Source organism: Electrona antarctica (genome assembly GCF_951216825.1).
Source record: "Electrona antarctica genome assembly, chromosome: 7".
Lineage (NCBI taxonomy): Eukaryota > Metazoa > Chordata > Actinopteri > Myctophiformes > Myctophidae > Electrona > Electrona antarctica.
The window spans coordinates 44014045-44031642 of NC_136812.1; the positions used below are offsets into that span (position 1 = coordinate 44014045).

A 17598-nucleotide genomic window follows, 5' to 3' on the forward strand; every position below is an offset into this window, starting at 1 on the left:
CAACCCAAACAGGCGTGTGACAGACAGCGTCAATGAGGTGCTGAACTGTTGCCGTTCCCTGCGGATTAATCATCCACCCCTCATCACGCTTTGTCCCTGCCAGCGACAAGAATGCCGTGTCACAGTTTAACTCCGCGTTAAGGCTCTCTGCTTATCTAAGTGCATTGACAGAGCATTAAGGCTCTCTGACCTGAGATCAGATTCTAAAAATGTCTTCTACATCCTGACAGTTTTCTGAAAAAGCTATGTTTCTATGTCAGTCGTTCTTCGATTTTTCAAAAATAGCAGACCTACAAGCTCGTAGCGCGCCACTCGGTGGCGCGCGATGAGCTTGTAGATCTGCTATTTTTCAATAGCTAAAGCATAACATAATGCTAACACCAAAAGGGGTTCCCGCCCAAAATGGATTAAGGCTCTCTGCTTATCAAAGTGCATTGACAGAGCAGAACCGAGAGAAGAGAAGAGAAGTTGATAAGAGAGCCTCGGCTGTGGTCCATGATGTGCGAGGGGGAACCTGGGCGCTAACAAGCAGACAGCTAGCTGAATGATGAGGACGGGGGTTAACGCCATTAGTTAGCCGAGGAGGACTGAGCAGAAGAAGGGGACGACATGATTGATGAGCCGGGGTGTCAGGTAATCACAGCCCACTCTCCCCTGCCTATTTAATTTGACGCCAGAGGGGCGTCTCTCGCCTATTTAAGCCCCGCACATGCACACACACACACTTTTTTTTGTTCCTTCTTTTCTAACAAGCTCCACCTCAGACACAAACAATAACTTCATTTAGTTTGCCGGCGGAAAATAAATTACGGGGGAAGGCGGGGAGAGGTAGATATAAGTTAATTTCCTGCCGCGTCACACCGCGCAGAAAATAAGGAGCAGAAATCCAATCTCGCAGGCCGCTCCGCCATTGAGTGGTTGACCTAAAGTCATTATCTTTCACTTTCTTAATGTGTCATAATAATTCAGGCTTTGCAGGCTTTTATTCTTTAATGAATATAGGCTTCGTGCAGCAGGGATTTCAAAGGCAAGGCTCCTAACACAATTAGAGTCAGCCACAGAGTGAGAGACAATGCTTTCAAATGCCTCAAAATCGTTTGAAAATAGCAGATCTACAAGCTCACAATGTGTCGCGATGTGACAAATTGTGAGCTTGTAGATCGTCTATTTTCAAATAGCTGAAATGTATATAGGGTTAAAGACATTAATGTATGGTTTGTAATAATAATCAAAATCTACAAAGTAACTAGTAACTAAAAGCTTTCAAATAAATGCAGTGGAGTAAAAGTACAATATTTGGATCCGAGATGTAGAGGAGTAGAAGTAAAAGTATTGGAAATTGGAAATACAAATACCTCAAAATCGTACTTCTGTGTCCTGAGTAACTATGTAAATGTACGGAGGTAAACCTTACACCACTGTCAATCCCCAGCCCTTAACGTCATGTCGAAGTGTCCTTGAGCAATACACCGAACTCTTAACCTCGCACGGCTGCCTCCGCCATTGGTATGTGAGTGAACAGTATTTGAATGGGTGAATGTAAATCACATTGTAAAGGCGCTTTGGATAAAGGTGCCATAGAAATGCAGACCATTTACATCATATACTGTAATGGGGTCTCTCAGTTCATGTGGTTAAATAAAAGGCATGATATTCACATTCAGCCACTCAGAGGACTCAGCCTCACCCCCTTCTTTTGACTCAAAGGCACTATTATAGAGACCCTAAGTATCCTTGGAGCAGCCATCTTGTTCCATTTTACATTCTGACTCGGTCTCTACTGATGGTGCCCCATAAGACCATGCAATAATCGTATGCAGACTCGAGACTGTGAGGGAAGTAACTGCCTGTGTGTGTGTGTGTGTGTGTGTGTGTGTGTGTGTGTGTGTGTGTGTGTGTGTGTGTGTGTGTGTGTGTGTGTGTGTGTGTGTGTGTGTGTGTGTGTGTGTGTGTGTGTGTGTGTGTGTGTGTGTGTGCGCGGGTGCGGATGCGCGTGTGCGTGCGTGCGTGCGTGCGTGTCATCTATTGTGCTGGCTATAGCTACTGATTTATGGTGATTGCAACCAGCGAAGTGAATTGGGGACAGCAATGAGAATCAGCACAGCCTTTGAGTCAATGTGGATGCGGTTGTGATGCGTTTTCCACAGACAGCCGTGTCACGGTCACATGCATCATCCTGCCCCCTTTTGTTTTGTTTTGATCGCACTCGTCTTCTCTCGGGTCTCATGCTAATTTCCTCCTTCACTTGCTGTTTACGCTGCCTTTTCAAAATATCACTCCCTCTCTTCCCTTCCCTTCCCTCTCTCACATCCCTCCATCAATGCCTCTTGACGCCTGATTAGTACTTGGTTGTGCACAGGTGTCGCGCCCCGCCCGAAGGCAGCCGACCTACAAGCGCACAACCTGTCATGCTGCGCTTGTAGATCAGCTGTTTTTTTCTCATCAAGCATGATATGCTGCAGGGTGTTTGTGACCCCGCGCTGACCTTACCCGTGACCCATGGCTCCGTTGGCGGGTTTGACGATGAACGTCTTCTGCTTGCGTTTCCTGCGCAGCTCCTTGACGTAGTTCTGGAACTGGGTGTACTCGGCAGGGAAGATCCACGTCTTGGGGGTGAAGCTGTACTCCTGAGGCTGGCACTTGATCATTCTGAAGACGTGGGAGAGCAATGGATTTGGTGTATGAATAGGCCTGTAGTCATACACACATGACACAGTGAAGTCCTCTTGATTGATACATTTAAACATAATAATACAGTTGTATGCTCCGTTATAGAATGCACCATAAGCATTCTTAAAGGCTGTTGGATGCTTGGACACTGCAGGCGGAAAGCTCCTGTAAATACCTGAATGAGGTATAGTAAAGTAAAGTATACAGTATACACCCCGTTTTGTGTGTTATGACCTAATACTATGATAGCATTAGTGTATTTCAGCATTGGGAACAATCACGAATCCAAGCGCGCACAGCTTTTGACCAATCCTGCCTCTGACCTAAAATGAGTTTAACACTCCTTTGATTTTCAGATTTCTGCAGTTGTAAATTGCTGTGGAAATAATATTGACGGAGTTGGGTGAAATACGGAGGACTGCATGTTCCCTTTTCCACAGTGAAGCACTGATTGTACTGATTGTTAATAATATTATATCACTAGCTGCAGGGTGACGATGAGTATTACCTTCACTGAACCATCTTGTACTTTCCCATCTGGTGAACTTTGGTTCAGCACCAAAATCACTCACATGTCTTGTGAGATCAGCTATTTGAACAGCAATGTGTGTCTGTATGTCCCTATGTCTGTTTAGAGTACCAACAGTTGACAAAGTGGCGCTGTTGAGCTTCAACACTGTGCACAGGTGCAGGTCCATTACGTGATTTTGGGTGTGATTGTACAATGACAGTACAGTACACAGTATCGGGACCCCCTAGGGACCCCCACACGGTAACTCTGTCATGTCTTGACTGTTTCGGACGCGGGGAGGTTCGCCGGAACCGGGCCGCCCCCCTGGACGCGTTCCTGGGGGTCTGGATGTTCCAGGGACCCCCACACGGTAACTTTGTCATTTTTTGCCCATTACAGTACAGTACAGTACAGTACAGTACAGTACAGTACAGTACAGTACAGTACAGTACAGTACAGTACAGTACAGTACAGTACAGTACAATACAGTACAGTACAGTACAGTAACTATAACAATAAAAGTATAGTTGCACCACTCAGTTCACGCGGGTGTGATTTTGCTCAATGTTTTGCCATTTCTTTCCAAATGCTCAACCTATTATGACATGTCCATAACATAACGCTAGGGTTCAGATTACTGGAAAACTTACTTTCCCATGTTCCGTGCCAGGCAGTCTTTCCGACAGATTTCCCCCATGCCGGGGTAGTGGTTAATTCTCTGCAGAGGGACAAGCAGACAAAATAATGTTGTTAGGGTCATTACACGACTACAACCCCCCACACCCCCCCTCCTGAAAATTGAGCACATTAAAGGCAACAACCTGAAGTGAGCTTACAATGTTCTGACATTTATGCCCAATTACAGACTCAAAACAAGAAGGTGACAGTGAGACCTTTCTTAACCCTTGTTTAGTATATCACGTCATATCTTGTGTGTTTTAAAAGGTTGAGGGAGGTGGAGGGGAAGGTGGAGGAAAAAGGCAAAAAAGAAAAAAAGACTATCAATCTTAACTCTGAGAGAGGTAATTGGTTCTGCATCGCGGGCTCCCACAATTGTACGCAGTGACAGTTGAATGAATTGCTTTGAATGCAAGGAAGCTGTGGGGAGGGGAGAGCAATAGAAAGAAAAAAAAGAACATGATTTTCTGTATTCTTTGACCAAATGAGCCTGAACAGGGGGCGTTAATTAGGCTTGTATGAACAGAATTTTGACAGGAAAGTTTCAGAGTAAATCACTGGAAGGAGAGAAAGAGACGAAAAAAAAGTGAAAGGGAGAAGAGGGAGGGGAGGGGGAGGGGGAGGCCAACGAACGCAGAGTGTAAAAGGAATCTGCGATTATTATCCAAACGAGACAGACGTAATTAGGGATTTGGAGGAGGTCGCACAATTATGGCAACGCTGGGAGGCAGTGTGCCGTGCTGCAGGCAGCGGGAGAAGAAATCAAAACCAATTGTTAAGGGATCCTTTTTTCCCATCTAGAGCAATAAACCCCAAGGAACACAACAGCGAGAGCAGTTGCAGAACAAGCTACATCAAAACACAAGTCCCCGTCGAGACATTATACCCACACGCACACACGCTTTGAGCCGCTGAGCATTTGTAACGTCCAATCTATTTAGCTGAACCCCCACCGCCGCCTCCCACCACCCCATGTACTGACACGCTCCGCTCCCCTTGACTGGCCTGTGATTTAATCGATCATTAGTGTCCAGTCTAATCAAATAGGCGCTCGACAAGATGGATGACTAACACATGGACCCGAGCGGAGAACGAGGAGGTTCACGCAGCGGGACAGCGAGGTCAGACAGAGGTAAGGCCACTTCACAGGAGTCTGCTGTTGAGCCTCCTTCACCGCATCAACGTCACGTCACCCAATCTGGATACTAGGCACTGGAAGGGGGGGCTGACAACATCACCCACAATGCCTCAAACGCCTATGCACTTGCAAGTAACATCACCCTAACTCCTATCCACTCACAACATCACCCTAATACCTATCCACTCACAACATAACCCTAATACCTATCCACTCACAACATCACCATAACACCTATCCACTCACAACATAACCCTAACACCTATCCACTTATAACATCACCCCAACACCTATCCACTCACAACATCACCCTAACACCTATCCACTCACAACATCACCCTAACACCTATCCACTCATAACATCACCCCAACACCTATCCACTCACAACATCACCCTAACACCTATCCACTCACAACATCACCCTAACACCTATCCACTCACAACATCACCCTAACACCTATCCACTCACAACATCACCCTAACACCTATCCACTCACAACATCACCCTAACACCTATCCACTTATAACATCACCCCAACACCTATCCACTCACAACATCACCCTAACACCTATCCACTCACAACATCACCCTAACACCTATCCACTCACAACATCACCCTAACACCTATCCACTCACAACATCACCCTAACACCTGTCCACTCACAACATCACCCCAACACCTATCCACTCACAACATCACCCCAACACCTATCCACTCACAACATCACCCTAACACCTATCCACTCACAACATCACCCTAACACCTATCCACTCACAACATCACCCCAACACCTATCCACTCACAACATCACCCTAACACCTATCCACTCACAACATCACCCTAACACCTATCCACTCACAACATCACCCTAACACCTATCCACTCACAACATCACCCTAACACCTATCCACTCACAACATCACCCTAACACCTATCCACTCACAACATCACCCTAACACCTATCCACTTATAACATCACCCCAACACCTATCCACCCCGTCACTCACCGCATCCATCTGTTCACTGGTACATGAATTGGAGGGGGTCTAGGAGGGCTTGACCAAAGGGTGAGGTTGCGCCAAAGGTCTCCACCAGAGCCTTCATAAGCAGTCTGTAGTCCTTAGAGCTGCTGGGCTGTGTATTCTTTGGTACGGGGACAAGACAGGATATAGACTCAAGACTTTCTGTAGCCTCAGGCTCATATTGTAGACATGTTGGAGCACTCCACACAGCTTTGAGAACCCTATAGGGCTGACACACTGACACAGAGTTGTACTGGCTAAAGAATTGCAATACATACTGAATCAGCACCCTTCAAATCAATATAATATTTCATCAGGGGGTCTCTGCCAATTCTTGTCCCTATACTGTCAATTGCCACTGTATGTCAGTATCCCTCTTGTCTGTCTGTCTGTCTGTCTGTCTGTCTGTCTGTCTGTCTGTCTGTCTGTCTGTCTGTCTGTCTGTCTGTCTGTCTGTCTGTCTGTCTGTCTGTCTGTCTGTCTGTCTGTCTGACTCCCCCCTGAGGAGGGTATGAGGATGTGCTCTGGGAGGTGGCCCATACTTTACAAGTTTACATTGAATCTGCATTATACAACAGGTCGTTTCGAGGTAGCAATCTGATTGGTTGAAACAGCTTCTAGCCATTCCTTAAACCAGCGCAAAGGAAGACCTACTCAAAACAAAGATTTCAGCTGTGTTTTTCTGTCAGAGCGCAGCAGACTCGGTGGCTAGGCTAGCTAGTTTCTTGGGACATTTGTGGTCGTAGTGACTACATCTGTCATTAAAAAATATGCTTTTTCGGCGATTATCTTAGTTTTAAGGGTAAATGTTGTATAATTGCAATATTACATTTGAGGGTTCTTCTGCGATACCTTTCGGAACCGCAGGCGTGCATTAATGACAATAAAGAACATGCACCCTCTCGTGTAATATCGCTTAAACATATAACAGCTGGTAATGAGTTGAAAAAGAGTGCATGGCCAGTCTGTATATCAATGGACAGTGGGATGTCAACTTGACAACCATATAAGATGTGCAGCAATTATAAAAAGATAATATACAATTGTGTGAATGAAAATACATGGCACACTCAGAGCTCCGCAGCTGAATCCGTCTCGGCAACTGCCGTTAAACGTGTAGCGTTTGTTGTTAGTAGGAATGTAAACAAAGACGCACCGCCGGAAGAGGGGGGCTGAAGGAGAGTGAAGTATATTTTTGAGGGGCGCTATACCGTGCTAGCCCCTCCAATTCCTGGCTTTGTGTGTGTGCCCTCGGCTTTGTGCGTGGCCCCCGTGACGTCATGTGGCGGCCAAGTCTATTTTTTAACTATGACGTAGTGGGTGCCCCCCAAAGGCGCCCCTCACTTCACCTGAGTGTGATTTATTTATTTTCATTCCGATGGGTTCACAGATTGAGCAGGACATTGTTGGGGGATGCAGAGACACCAAGGGCCCCAGTTTCGTCACCGCTAAACCCCATATCCCTAAACTTCTTTGCCTTTTTTTACTATTTTGAAAAACATTTTTGAATAGTTCAACTAGCCAATCTACATTGACATGTTGTGAGCTTGTGGACTGGCCATTTTAACTATTCAAAAATGTTTTGCAAAAATAGTAAAAAAAAAAAAGGCAAAGACGTTTAGGGATAAGGGGTTTAGCAGTGACGAAAATGGAGCCCCAAGGCTCTGTTCATTCCAGATCCAGTGTACTCCATCTCTAACCCCTGAACATCAAATGTATCTCACTGCATCCTTCCAACCCTCTTCCTTTTTCCCCTCGCTCGTCTGTCCCTTCACGACTCAACTCTGTCTCCGACTCAATGCCTGGCTCCTCTTCCTCTCCGTTGCGCTTGTCTCCTCTCCTCGTTTCCTCTTAACACCCTCTATATCTAGTGGTAGGTGGCAAAAGACATGCAGGAAGCATGTGGAGTCGTGCTATAGGTGGAAGGAAGCTGGTCTGATGGAAGGAGTAATAGGGCCACTCCAGTCACAGAGAAGGTCAGAGCTATTATTTTCCACCTTATGGTCTGATGGACTCAAGCTCCCTCTGCTTGAGCCACAGTCATTGCACAATGTCATCTCACAATGAGACAGCCTTCTCTGGCGTGACACGAGTCACGCCAGTGAAAGGCCATTTACCGTTCTACGGACCACTGGAGTTCCGGGTGTGTCACCGCAATTGGCCTAACTGAATGTGCTTGTCATTTTGGACTGTGAGTTTTCATTTGATGATAATAATGCGTGTCCTTCAATGCACACAAAGCGATCAGCGATCACATATGGTTTGCGCTGTACACAATCTGGAGGATCAGAACCTTCCTCACCAAGGAGTCTGCAAAGCTCCTTATCCAGGCTTGACTATTGGAACTCTGAGCGTGCTCGTCTGACTGCATGCTACTACTACTACACAGTACACAGCCTGGTCTTCAACCTCACTAAATTGTCAGATGTCTCCCGTTCCTTAACCCTTTCAGCGCTATCATTTATTGAAAAATTAGGATCTAATTCACGCCAGCATTTTTTTTATTTGAGCTCTTATTTTGAAAAGCCGCCATTTCCGCTTCACTAGCAGTAGTCCTAAATTAGGAAGTTACACGGAGCTGGGCCGGCCTTGTTTACAATGTGAATCCAGACCGGAGCTCTGCAGAGCTCCAGATCGTCAGATCTGTGCCGTCAAAGAAACGCTGTTTTGACCAAAATGCCATCTGGGACAAGGAATAGGAGATACAGGCGATTGAAATAAATGGATAGAATGGATTATTATGGCGACGACGATCTAAGATGGGCGATCCAGTGCTGTGCTAACAACACAGCTAGCTAACCGGCTAACGTGAGTAGCATTATGGCTCGAGCAATCGAACGCGCGATAAAAGCGTAATTGCCGAAGGCCGTCGGCAATGGCGTTAAGCGTCAGTATCAAAATTAGGCTTCAATTGACAAAGATCGTCGCCAATGGCGCTGAAAGTATTAACTGGCTTCCGGTTGTTGCCCACATCCAATTCAAAACACCTGGTTGATGGCAGTCAAGGACATGACACATGCCTGCCAGGGGAAAAAAACACCACTGTCTCTCAGCAAATTGTCAGTTCACCCGGCTTGCTTCACGAAAATGCACCTTTACCAAAACAGAGTCCATAACAGAACTCTCTACCCACTAAACAACAGGCGCCACATAATATGATGAGACTTTATAATAGGAGCTACTTTGAGATGAGACACCGCCTAGATGTAGAGATTTGCACAGCATTATAGCTCAAATTATACATTTCTTACAAGAGAGGACCGCTATCTGCTAGCCACAGATGATGTGACCTCTAGCACAGTTGGACATGATAGAACAGACCCCCATAGACTGGGTCAACAGCTGACAAGATGCGAATATTTACTCCAAGTTCCCCTAAAACATGTATCTCCCTCAAAATGTTGATCTTACAGCCACAGGCTATCACAGCCAGGTCCGAGGTTAACAGATGTGAGCGCTGCTTATCTTGAAAACCTCACCTCAGCCTTAGGCCCGTCTCCAGACTCCCAGAGCCCTCCCTCAGTTGCAGAAACACGTGAATCAGTTCAAGATGAGAATGAATGAATACAGGATATTGCAATATTTCACAATTACCTCACAGCCCTTTACATTGCCCATTTGTCTCGTATGTGTTAAAACATGCTTTGCTTATAGCTTTTCTGGCAGCTGTGAGCATGTAACTGTATACTGTACCCCGCTGCAATCACATTTCCCTTTTGGGGACAAACACAAGTGATGAAGTGAACTTAACTGAGGCTGTATAGTGTACTGTATACAGTACAGTATGTCGACCTGACTTTGTACTGACTGGCTGACTGAACCGGCTGCAGTGGAGTGGAGCCTAGTACCTGGTAGTTCCTGAGCTCAGCGATTTTCTCGTGCTGCACCGCTGAGTCGTTCCAGATGAGGTTGGCCGTCTCGTCCTCGTCCCTGGTCTTGAGGAAAGCCATTTCATTGATGACTATGCGAACTGTGGGGAAAAAACGTGACTTTACATTATACAGGGAATTCCTATACAGTCATTACCTCTGCCGAGGACATAATGATGTCTGTCTGTCTGTCTGTCTGTCTGTCTGTCTGTCTGTCTGCCTGCCCTGCAGGATATTATGGATTGGTTCTGGACCAAGGAACAACTGATTTAACCTTTCACAACAATAATTGTTTGACCAATTATTGGTCAAAGGGGGTGTAACCTGTCACAAACTTTCTGATGGGGAGAACAGATTTACTGGTCACCATTAACCTCCAGAGGCTGCTGTCGCTGTGTGTGTGTGTGTGTGTGTGTGTGTGTGTGTGTGTGTGTGTGTGTGTGTGTGTGTGTGTGTGTGTACCCCCATGTACTTCACGATGCAAATGGATCATGGAGTTCTATGGCCAAAAGGGGATGAGGTGCCAGAAACACTGCAACATTTTATAGACAAACTGCCGCCTTGATGGAGTTCTGTGCTCTACTGAGCACATCGTTTATACAGCATTTGATTTATACTATACATTTAGAGGTGTCTATAGGCCTACTCATATCCATCATCATATCATAATTTGTGGACTGTACAGCATAGACAAAATACACTGAGTGGTTTAAGCCAGCCCAAAGTTCTCTTGACTTGCTTTTACATTATGAACCCTGGAGAAGTCTCAGGTCACCCAGGGTCTATTAACTGTTCCCAGAGTTAAATCAATACATGGTGAGGCAGCGTTTAGTCACTATGCCACACTTAGTTGGAATACACATCCAGAGGAATTGATACTTGCACCGGCAACACTTTATATGAAGGTTGTGATAGGCATGAATTAATAGGTAATAAATAAGGCCCTGTTCACCACTGCCCTTTATAAAAAATGTATGCCTACTGAAATACTGATTGGCGACCTAATCAGCACTTCAAACTCTTCTTTTGATGCAAAAATGGTGGATTTTTGATTCTGATTGAGTATCGTAATGTATAGGCAGAAAGGACATCCAGAGCAGTGCACACAGAAAGAATAAAGATAAAATAGGATTGGGTCATGTCTGGGTGCATGTACAGTGTTCAGGGGGACACTAGTACATGTTGCTAGTCTTGTGGTAAATACAATAAGGAATAGAATGCTATGTCTGGAACATCAGACAGTCCTGTGTTAAGAGGAAAGCCTTGGATATGACACCCCAAATATGTTTGAGGAAGGTAGTGCACATCCGTGGCCCTGGTGCAATACAAATCGCAGTATAAAAGTGTGTAACTGGGTTCCCGTCCAGAAGGGTCTGAAAAAACAAAATGCTGAAAAACCTTTTTTTATTGCGTCGTCAACGTTTCGATCAATCAGATCTTCATCAGGACATACATTTGTCTCTTTGGCCTTTATTTATTTATGTATAATTGCTTCTTATTCTTTATGTATGTTTAAATGCACTTTGAATTGCCCGTGTGAAATGAGCTATACAAATACACATGCCTTTGTCTTGCCTTGTGTTCCACATCAGTGTTTTGCTTCAATATTTCTTGGGATTCCAGTGGTGTTTTTCTATACATTAAGAGTTCTAGAAAGTCTGGATGAAAAAAGCTCACAGAGTTATATTTACCATCAGCAGGATTGGGATGGCTGCAAAGCAGCCGTTCGTAATGCCTTTCTTCAAAAAAGATGAATTAATGGGCTGTAATGCATTCAAGTCCCACTGGAAACCCTGAACGTATGAGAGATAGGTGGCGGGCGCATTTGGACATTAATCCAACGACTATTCATTATTCAGTGACTAATGAAAAATTCATATTGCCTAACGAAACGAGGTATTAATTAATTTCGTGAAAGCCTTTGCCAACCTGGAGACGGCAGGCTTAATGTTGTGTGACGCGCTTGAATGGGAAAAAGATGTTTCCGACGTGACTGCATTCATCTGTCCATGTCAGCAAAGTCTAATAGCCGTTGGCTAACTGAAGCAGGCAGAGGAGGGTTTAAGCCATTCTGACCTGAGATCAGATTCTAAAAATGTCTTCTACAACCTGACAGTTTTCTGAAAAAGCTATGTTTCTATGTCAGTCGTAGTCGATTTTTCAAAAATAGCAGACCTACAAGTTCATAGCGCGCTATGAGCTTGTAGATCTGCTATTTTTCAATAGCTAAAGCATAACATAATGCTAACACCAAAAGGGGTTCCCGCCCAAAATGGTTTAAGGGCTTGATATACTTTGTGGCGCACAAAACATTGCATATCTGCATGTTCACAGTGAGCTTTCAGATCTGCTATTTTCAGTGTGCGACAAAAAACATCTGTCTTCAGATGGCAAATAACCCATGCTTTACGCTGAATTCACACTAGCAGTGGTATTCAGCTTCTGTGTTCTGTGAAAGCCACGAGGTCACCTCACGGTTTGCACCTCGCCGAGGTGCAATGCTTTGTCTATGTAGAGGAGAGAGTGCTGCTTTCCCCCACCGTTGCAGGAGGCAGAGCCAGCAAAAGGCAAATTGGAGAAATGTTCCACTTTGATGCTGCTGCTGTTTGACAGAGCGGCAGCCAACCAGAAGCACTGTGCGCCCTGAAGTAAGTGTGGATTAGGCATACACATAAGATTGATAACACAATTTTAAACTAACAGTTGTACATGTGACTGAGACTGAGCAACTGCATGGTCTATAACTCTATATCTTACCTAAAATGTACACACCGTTTGCAAAAAAGCTGCCAGAGATGGGCACCAAGTGCCTGTCCCTCTCCTCCCTGCCTGTGAGCTCTCCTGGCAGACACTGGAGCCAATCTCATTGGACCACAACTTGCTTATTTAGGAGGGTGTAATAACTGATACCCCAGACATGTCCATTTAGCGAAATTCAGGACTGCTTACAATCGATTGCTGCTGCTGATGTGAATTCAGCGTTACAGTTACCTGTACGCACTTGGCCCCATGACCAAGAGCGAGGCTAGAATCAATCCTTTCCTACAGTATGAGTGCTGCCTTCAAGACATCCTTGGGGTAGTAGCTTCTCAGTGGGTTTAGAGACAGCATATTTACCGACGTTTCACCTAATGCTTAATTTACACTCCATTGAAAATGCCCGATCTACAAGATCTTAGATTGGCTATTGTCAGCGAGCGACACTGTATAGGACAAATAAATCAGGCTTTACCCTGCATATATATTTTTTGTCTTTAACTTAGGGGGAGCATTACTCAACAAGAGTAATGTGCCGTCCATCTGGTCGTTCAGGTTCATTTTACTCTAAAAATGGCTGCCATGAGGGTCTCCTCACAGCTAGGAAGGCGATTCAACGCTAGACCTCCTGCTAACAGTAGGATCCCCGCCAGCCCACAACCCCTTCTGGCTGTTGCTGACTCTCTTCTTTTCAAGGGTTGTAGCGCGCCCCTGAGAGCAGTGCCGTGACACACTATACTGAAAATGTAAAGAGTGCTTACTCCACTCTTTTGGCTGTTCACCAAAATAAAAAATAAATAAATAAAAACCTTGCTGCCAACTTCAATTACCTCAGTAAAGATGTTTTCACTGGGTTGAATTGTGGTTTTATTTTATTTTATTAAGACGATCAAACGCAAATTAGATTTTACTGCCAATATTGTGATTGGAACTTCAAGTGGTTAGAGGTACTAATTGAGCCAACTGTCAAGAACCATTTCCCAAACAGTGGATTAAGACAAAATTCACTTCAACTTGTTTGTCTTATCACTAGTGCTACGTCAAAACAACTGAAAGAACCTTTAAAATCAGGGGCTTTGTCATCATAATAATGATAATGATTGCACATAAAAGTGAATCTGAATCTTCTTTATTGACAGGCCTTCATGGCGTGGTATCGTGTTCCTTCTGTGATTTTGATTTGCCAGTTCAATACATTGAACTAGCAAGTTCAATGTATTGAGTATTTTTTATTTTTTACATTTTTTGGTTGGATGGTGCTTCACAAACTAATTTGACTATTTATTAGTGGAGCATACCTATTAGCTAGGGCATTCACTTCTAGTCATTTTTACTAGTTGACTAGTTGCCTAGTTTACTAGTCGACTAGTCGACTAGTTGTTTAACCACCTAGTATGTAAAAAAATAAAATAAAATAAACTTTTCTTTTTTTGGAAATAAATATTTTTACATTTAAAAACGGTGTACATTGGTGACTATAACTATAGTCCTGATCATGAGGCCTACAACATCGGGGGAAAATAAATAAAATAAAAAAAAAAAGATCGACTAGTGGACTAATAGTAGGGCTTAATGCCCTACTATTAGCACTAGTACTACGTACTGACTGAATACATGGTGTTGCGACAGATGCCATACCGATCTCGTATTTGGTGCCGGCCACGTTGGCGGTGATGCTGCCCTTCTTCTTCTTGCGGCGTACCTTCCTCTTCCCACTGCTCTGGTAGGAGCCTGCAGATGGCCCGTTCACGGGGGATGCTCCTTGATCCTCTGGGGGAGCAGATTGCAAACGGTGGTGGAAAAGGTCACTCACAACAAGTATCAAATACTGCAATATAGAAATACTCTGTTACGAAGTAAAAGTCTGGAATTCAGAATTGACTGGAGAAAAAGTACAAAAGTATTACAGAGTATTATGAAATGTATAAAAAATATTTTGAAAATAGCATATCTACGAGCTCCAATGCGTCGCTATTTTCAAATAGCCGAAATGTATATAGGGCTGAAGTGGTTAATGTAGGCCTATGTTTTGTAATAATAATTTGTTTTCAAATAATTGTAGTGGAGTAAAAGTACAATATTTGCCTCTAAGTTGTAGTGGAGTAGAAGCAAAAGCACAGAAAATTGGAAACATTTCAGTAAAGTAAAAAAGGAAAACCTCAAAATTGTACTTACTGAAAGTACAGTATACTTGAGTACATGTACTTTACACCACTGATGCCAAACAACCCAGTCAGCTCACGGTGTAGCCAAGGGGATTGTTGGAATATTGTATGACTCTGATGTGTCCCACTCACCTCCATCATTGGGGGGAGAGGGCATGTCAGAGGCCTGCAGAAGATTAAAGCAGCACGCCGCACTCTCTCCCAGGCTCCGCCGGCGGCAATTTCTCTCTCTCTCTCTCTCTCTCTCTCTCTGCTTCTAGTCTTCCCTGTCCGTCCCGATACAGATCTGGTCAGCCCACTGGGTCATCGGAGCCTGTGGCCGGAGGCGCTCAACATCATGGAAAGCAGCGGCCGGCAGAGTCCGTGTTTGGGGGGGGGGGGAGGGGAGGGTGGGCCTTTCCAAGAAAACGTCTGCACGGCCCCGGCTTGTTTAAGCCTCTCAGATGGAAAGGCAGAGAGAGAGAGACAGACAAAGAGAGAAGAACGAGAAGAGAGAAAGAGAGGGATGGAGGAATGGCGGGTTGGTTGGCAAAGCCTGTGGAGGAAGAAAAGAAGAGATTTGTTTTTAATGGCACTGCAGCTGAGTTAGAGGGGACTTTGATTGGGTCGATAGCAAAACAATACACAGATACAAATCTTCAGTGTTAATACAAATGTACCACCCTCACGGGTACATTCGGTTACATTTGTAAACTCTCAAGTTGAATGAACACTCGGAATATACACCAACGTTGATACTGTATAGGTGGCGGTTTTCTTGCTGGTGGTGACGCGGCCCCAGCAGCAGCATCACCACCAGGTCTATCTCATGCTACATCAGTCAATGTGACACTGACCGTACCCGCTTCAGCGAGAGCTCTGCCACTGTGCTAATCCTAATGAAAATGATCTAATGCCAGGCGGTGTGCGCTGGACTAATTGGTATTCGATGAAGGCTTCCTGAAATATTAATGTGGATGTCAGGAGAAGGGTGTGCAGAATCTCATGCGTCTCGTGCCTGTGTCAGCTGTGCGTCCTTTTTATGGCTGGTGCTCAATCCGTTCAAACAGATGCCGCTTTTCTTTTTTTTTTTTTTTTTTTTTTTTTAGAGGTTACGATGAAGTATGCTTCAGGCTGGCCCTGTGGGAAGGGTTGGAGGGCACCACCAGCAGCCAAATACTGGAATTTCTTCTCCTTTTTTTTTGGCTGCGGCAAGCAAGTTTTTCCTTCTGTGCCAGCAACCTTTGAAGGTGACTGAAGATCATTAAGAGATTCTACACTCAATAATCATATATCTAGACACAATAAAATATAGCTAGCTGGTAACTTGTGGCTCTGCCAGTTAGTGCACAGACCATATGTTCCTTCCTTGGAGCCGTGTGGTCGTTGTGGACCCAATTTAGAATCCAACTCCCGTCTTGTCTCGTATCGCATGCTTATATCTCCTCTCTCTGTCCTTGGTTTCCTGTCTCTCTGCACTCTACTGTCTCAAGAACAGAGTATGAAATGACAATAGTCTTACTTTAAAGACCTATTGGAATGACAAATATGGGCATTTTATTTTGAAGTTTCACCCTGAAACGGAAAGCTGTGTGTTTAACCAATCGGAACGTCGTATCGCTCCATGGTATGGAACGTAGATCTGTTACATGCGTAACAGATTTTGACAAACAAAAGGCACGCGCGTGCAGCGTGCACGCGCGTGCCTTTTGTTTGTTTACAACAGAGAGACAGGCAGCAAAGCGCATGGCTTAATTATTTATTTCTAACCTAGAATGTTTTCAGATAGATATTTTAGCGTGCTAAAGTGTATTACTCATTAAAATGAGTAATACACTGTCTGGATGTCATCTTGAATGAGATTAAAAACTGAGTAGTTCTGTAATCATGCATCATCAACTGTGTTTCATCATCAGCAAGAAATGTTACGTTCCACGGACACGCAGCAATGGGAATAACACAGATGAATGAAATCAAGCTTAATTTTTATTCAATTTTATTCATGCAGGCCTCGACACGCATCACGTTGTCGTTCAAAGGAAGTAATTAAAATTGGCTTTTTATGGACTTTTGATATAAAAATACACATGACACATGACTTCCGCACACCCGGTAGGCAATTTGGAGCAGGTGCGATGGTGACGAGGCATACAACGTAGGAGAAAGAAGGGACACCCGCACACCGCCACTTAAGAGAGCATCTTTTCGGTCTTGCGACCTTACTCAGGCTTGGAAGGTCGCAAGACCAAAACGTTGCTCTCGTAAGAAATAAATGCTCTTGAACCTATAGCAAGTGGCGGTGTTCTCCTATATAAAAAAAACACAAAAATGGAAATTTTCCCATTGTTTTGCCATCCATTGTTAGGTATGCCCATATGACCACGAATCATCGTCTAAAAGTGTGAAAAACTTATTTTTCATTTCACTAGGTCTTTAAAAGATGAGTGACTCAATGCTCTGTTCAGCAAGTCCCCAGTCTGATTCTCGGATGGATGGGCTATTTGCTGAATGTGATCATCCTACTTTCTCTCTCCACAGTTTGTGTGTCTCTCCACTATGTCGCTATCAATAAAAAAACACATCTTATAAATAAAAATAAAAACATACTACATACTGTAGGCTAAAGCCACATGTGTGCAAGATGCCTTCTTCAACATATCAAAAAAGGAAACATAGGCTACATTTACATGGCAGAAGCAAACATGGAACAAAGCAAACATAAATCAAGGCTAGTAAATGTAATTGTTAAATGTTAAAATAATAATAGAATAAAATAAATAAATAAAAGGGAATAAAGATATGTGTA

The 17598-nt window shown here is 44.2% G+C and overlaps 1 protein-coding gene across 1 annotated transcript in view; it reads right to left on the minus strand.

Annotated features, from left to right (window-relative positions):
• The window catches only part of ttll7 (tubulin tyrosine ligase-like family, member 7), a 126442-nt gene that overhangs the window by 98450 nt on the left and 10394 nt on the right, over nt 1–17598 (minus strand). Inside the window, exons 2-6 of the mRNA XM_079506225.1 lie at nt 14946–15348; nt 14287–14418; nt 9871–9992; nt 3832–3899; nt 2491–2649 (exon numbers count right to left, since the gene is read on the minus strand). Of these exons, the coding sequence (XP_079362351.1) occupies nt 2491–2649; nt 3832–3899; nt 9871–9992; nt 14287–14418; nt 14946–14970 (506 nt within the window). The 5' untranslated portion in view covers nt 14971–15348. The remainder of the gene's footprint in view (nt 1–2490; nt 2650–3831; nt 3900–9870; nt 9993–14286; nt 14419–14945; nt 15349–17598) is intronic.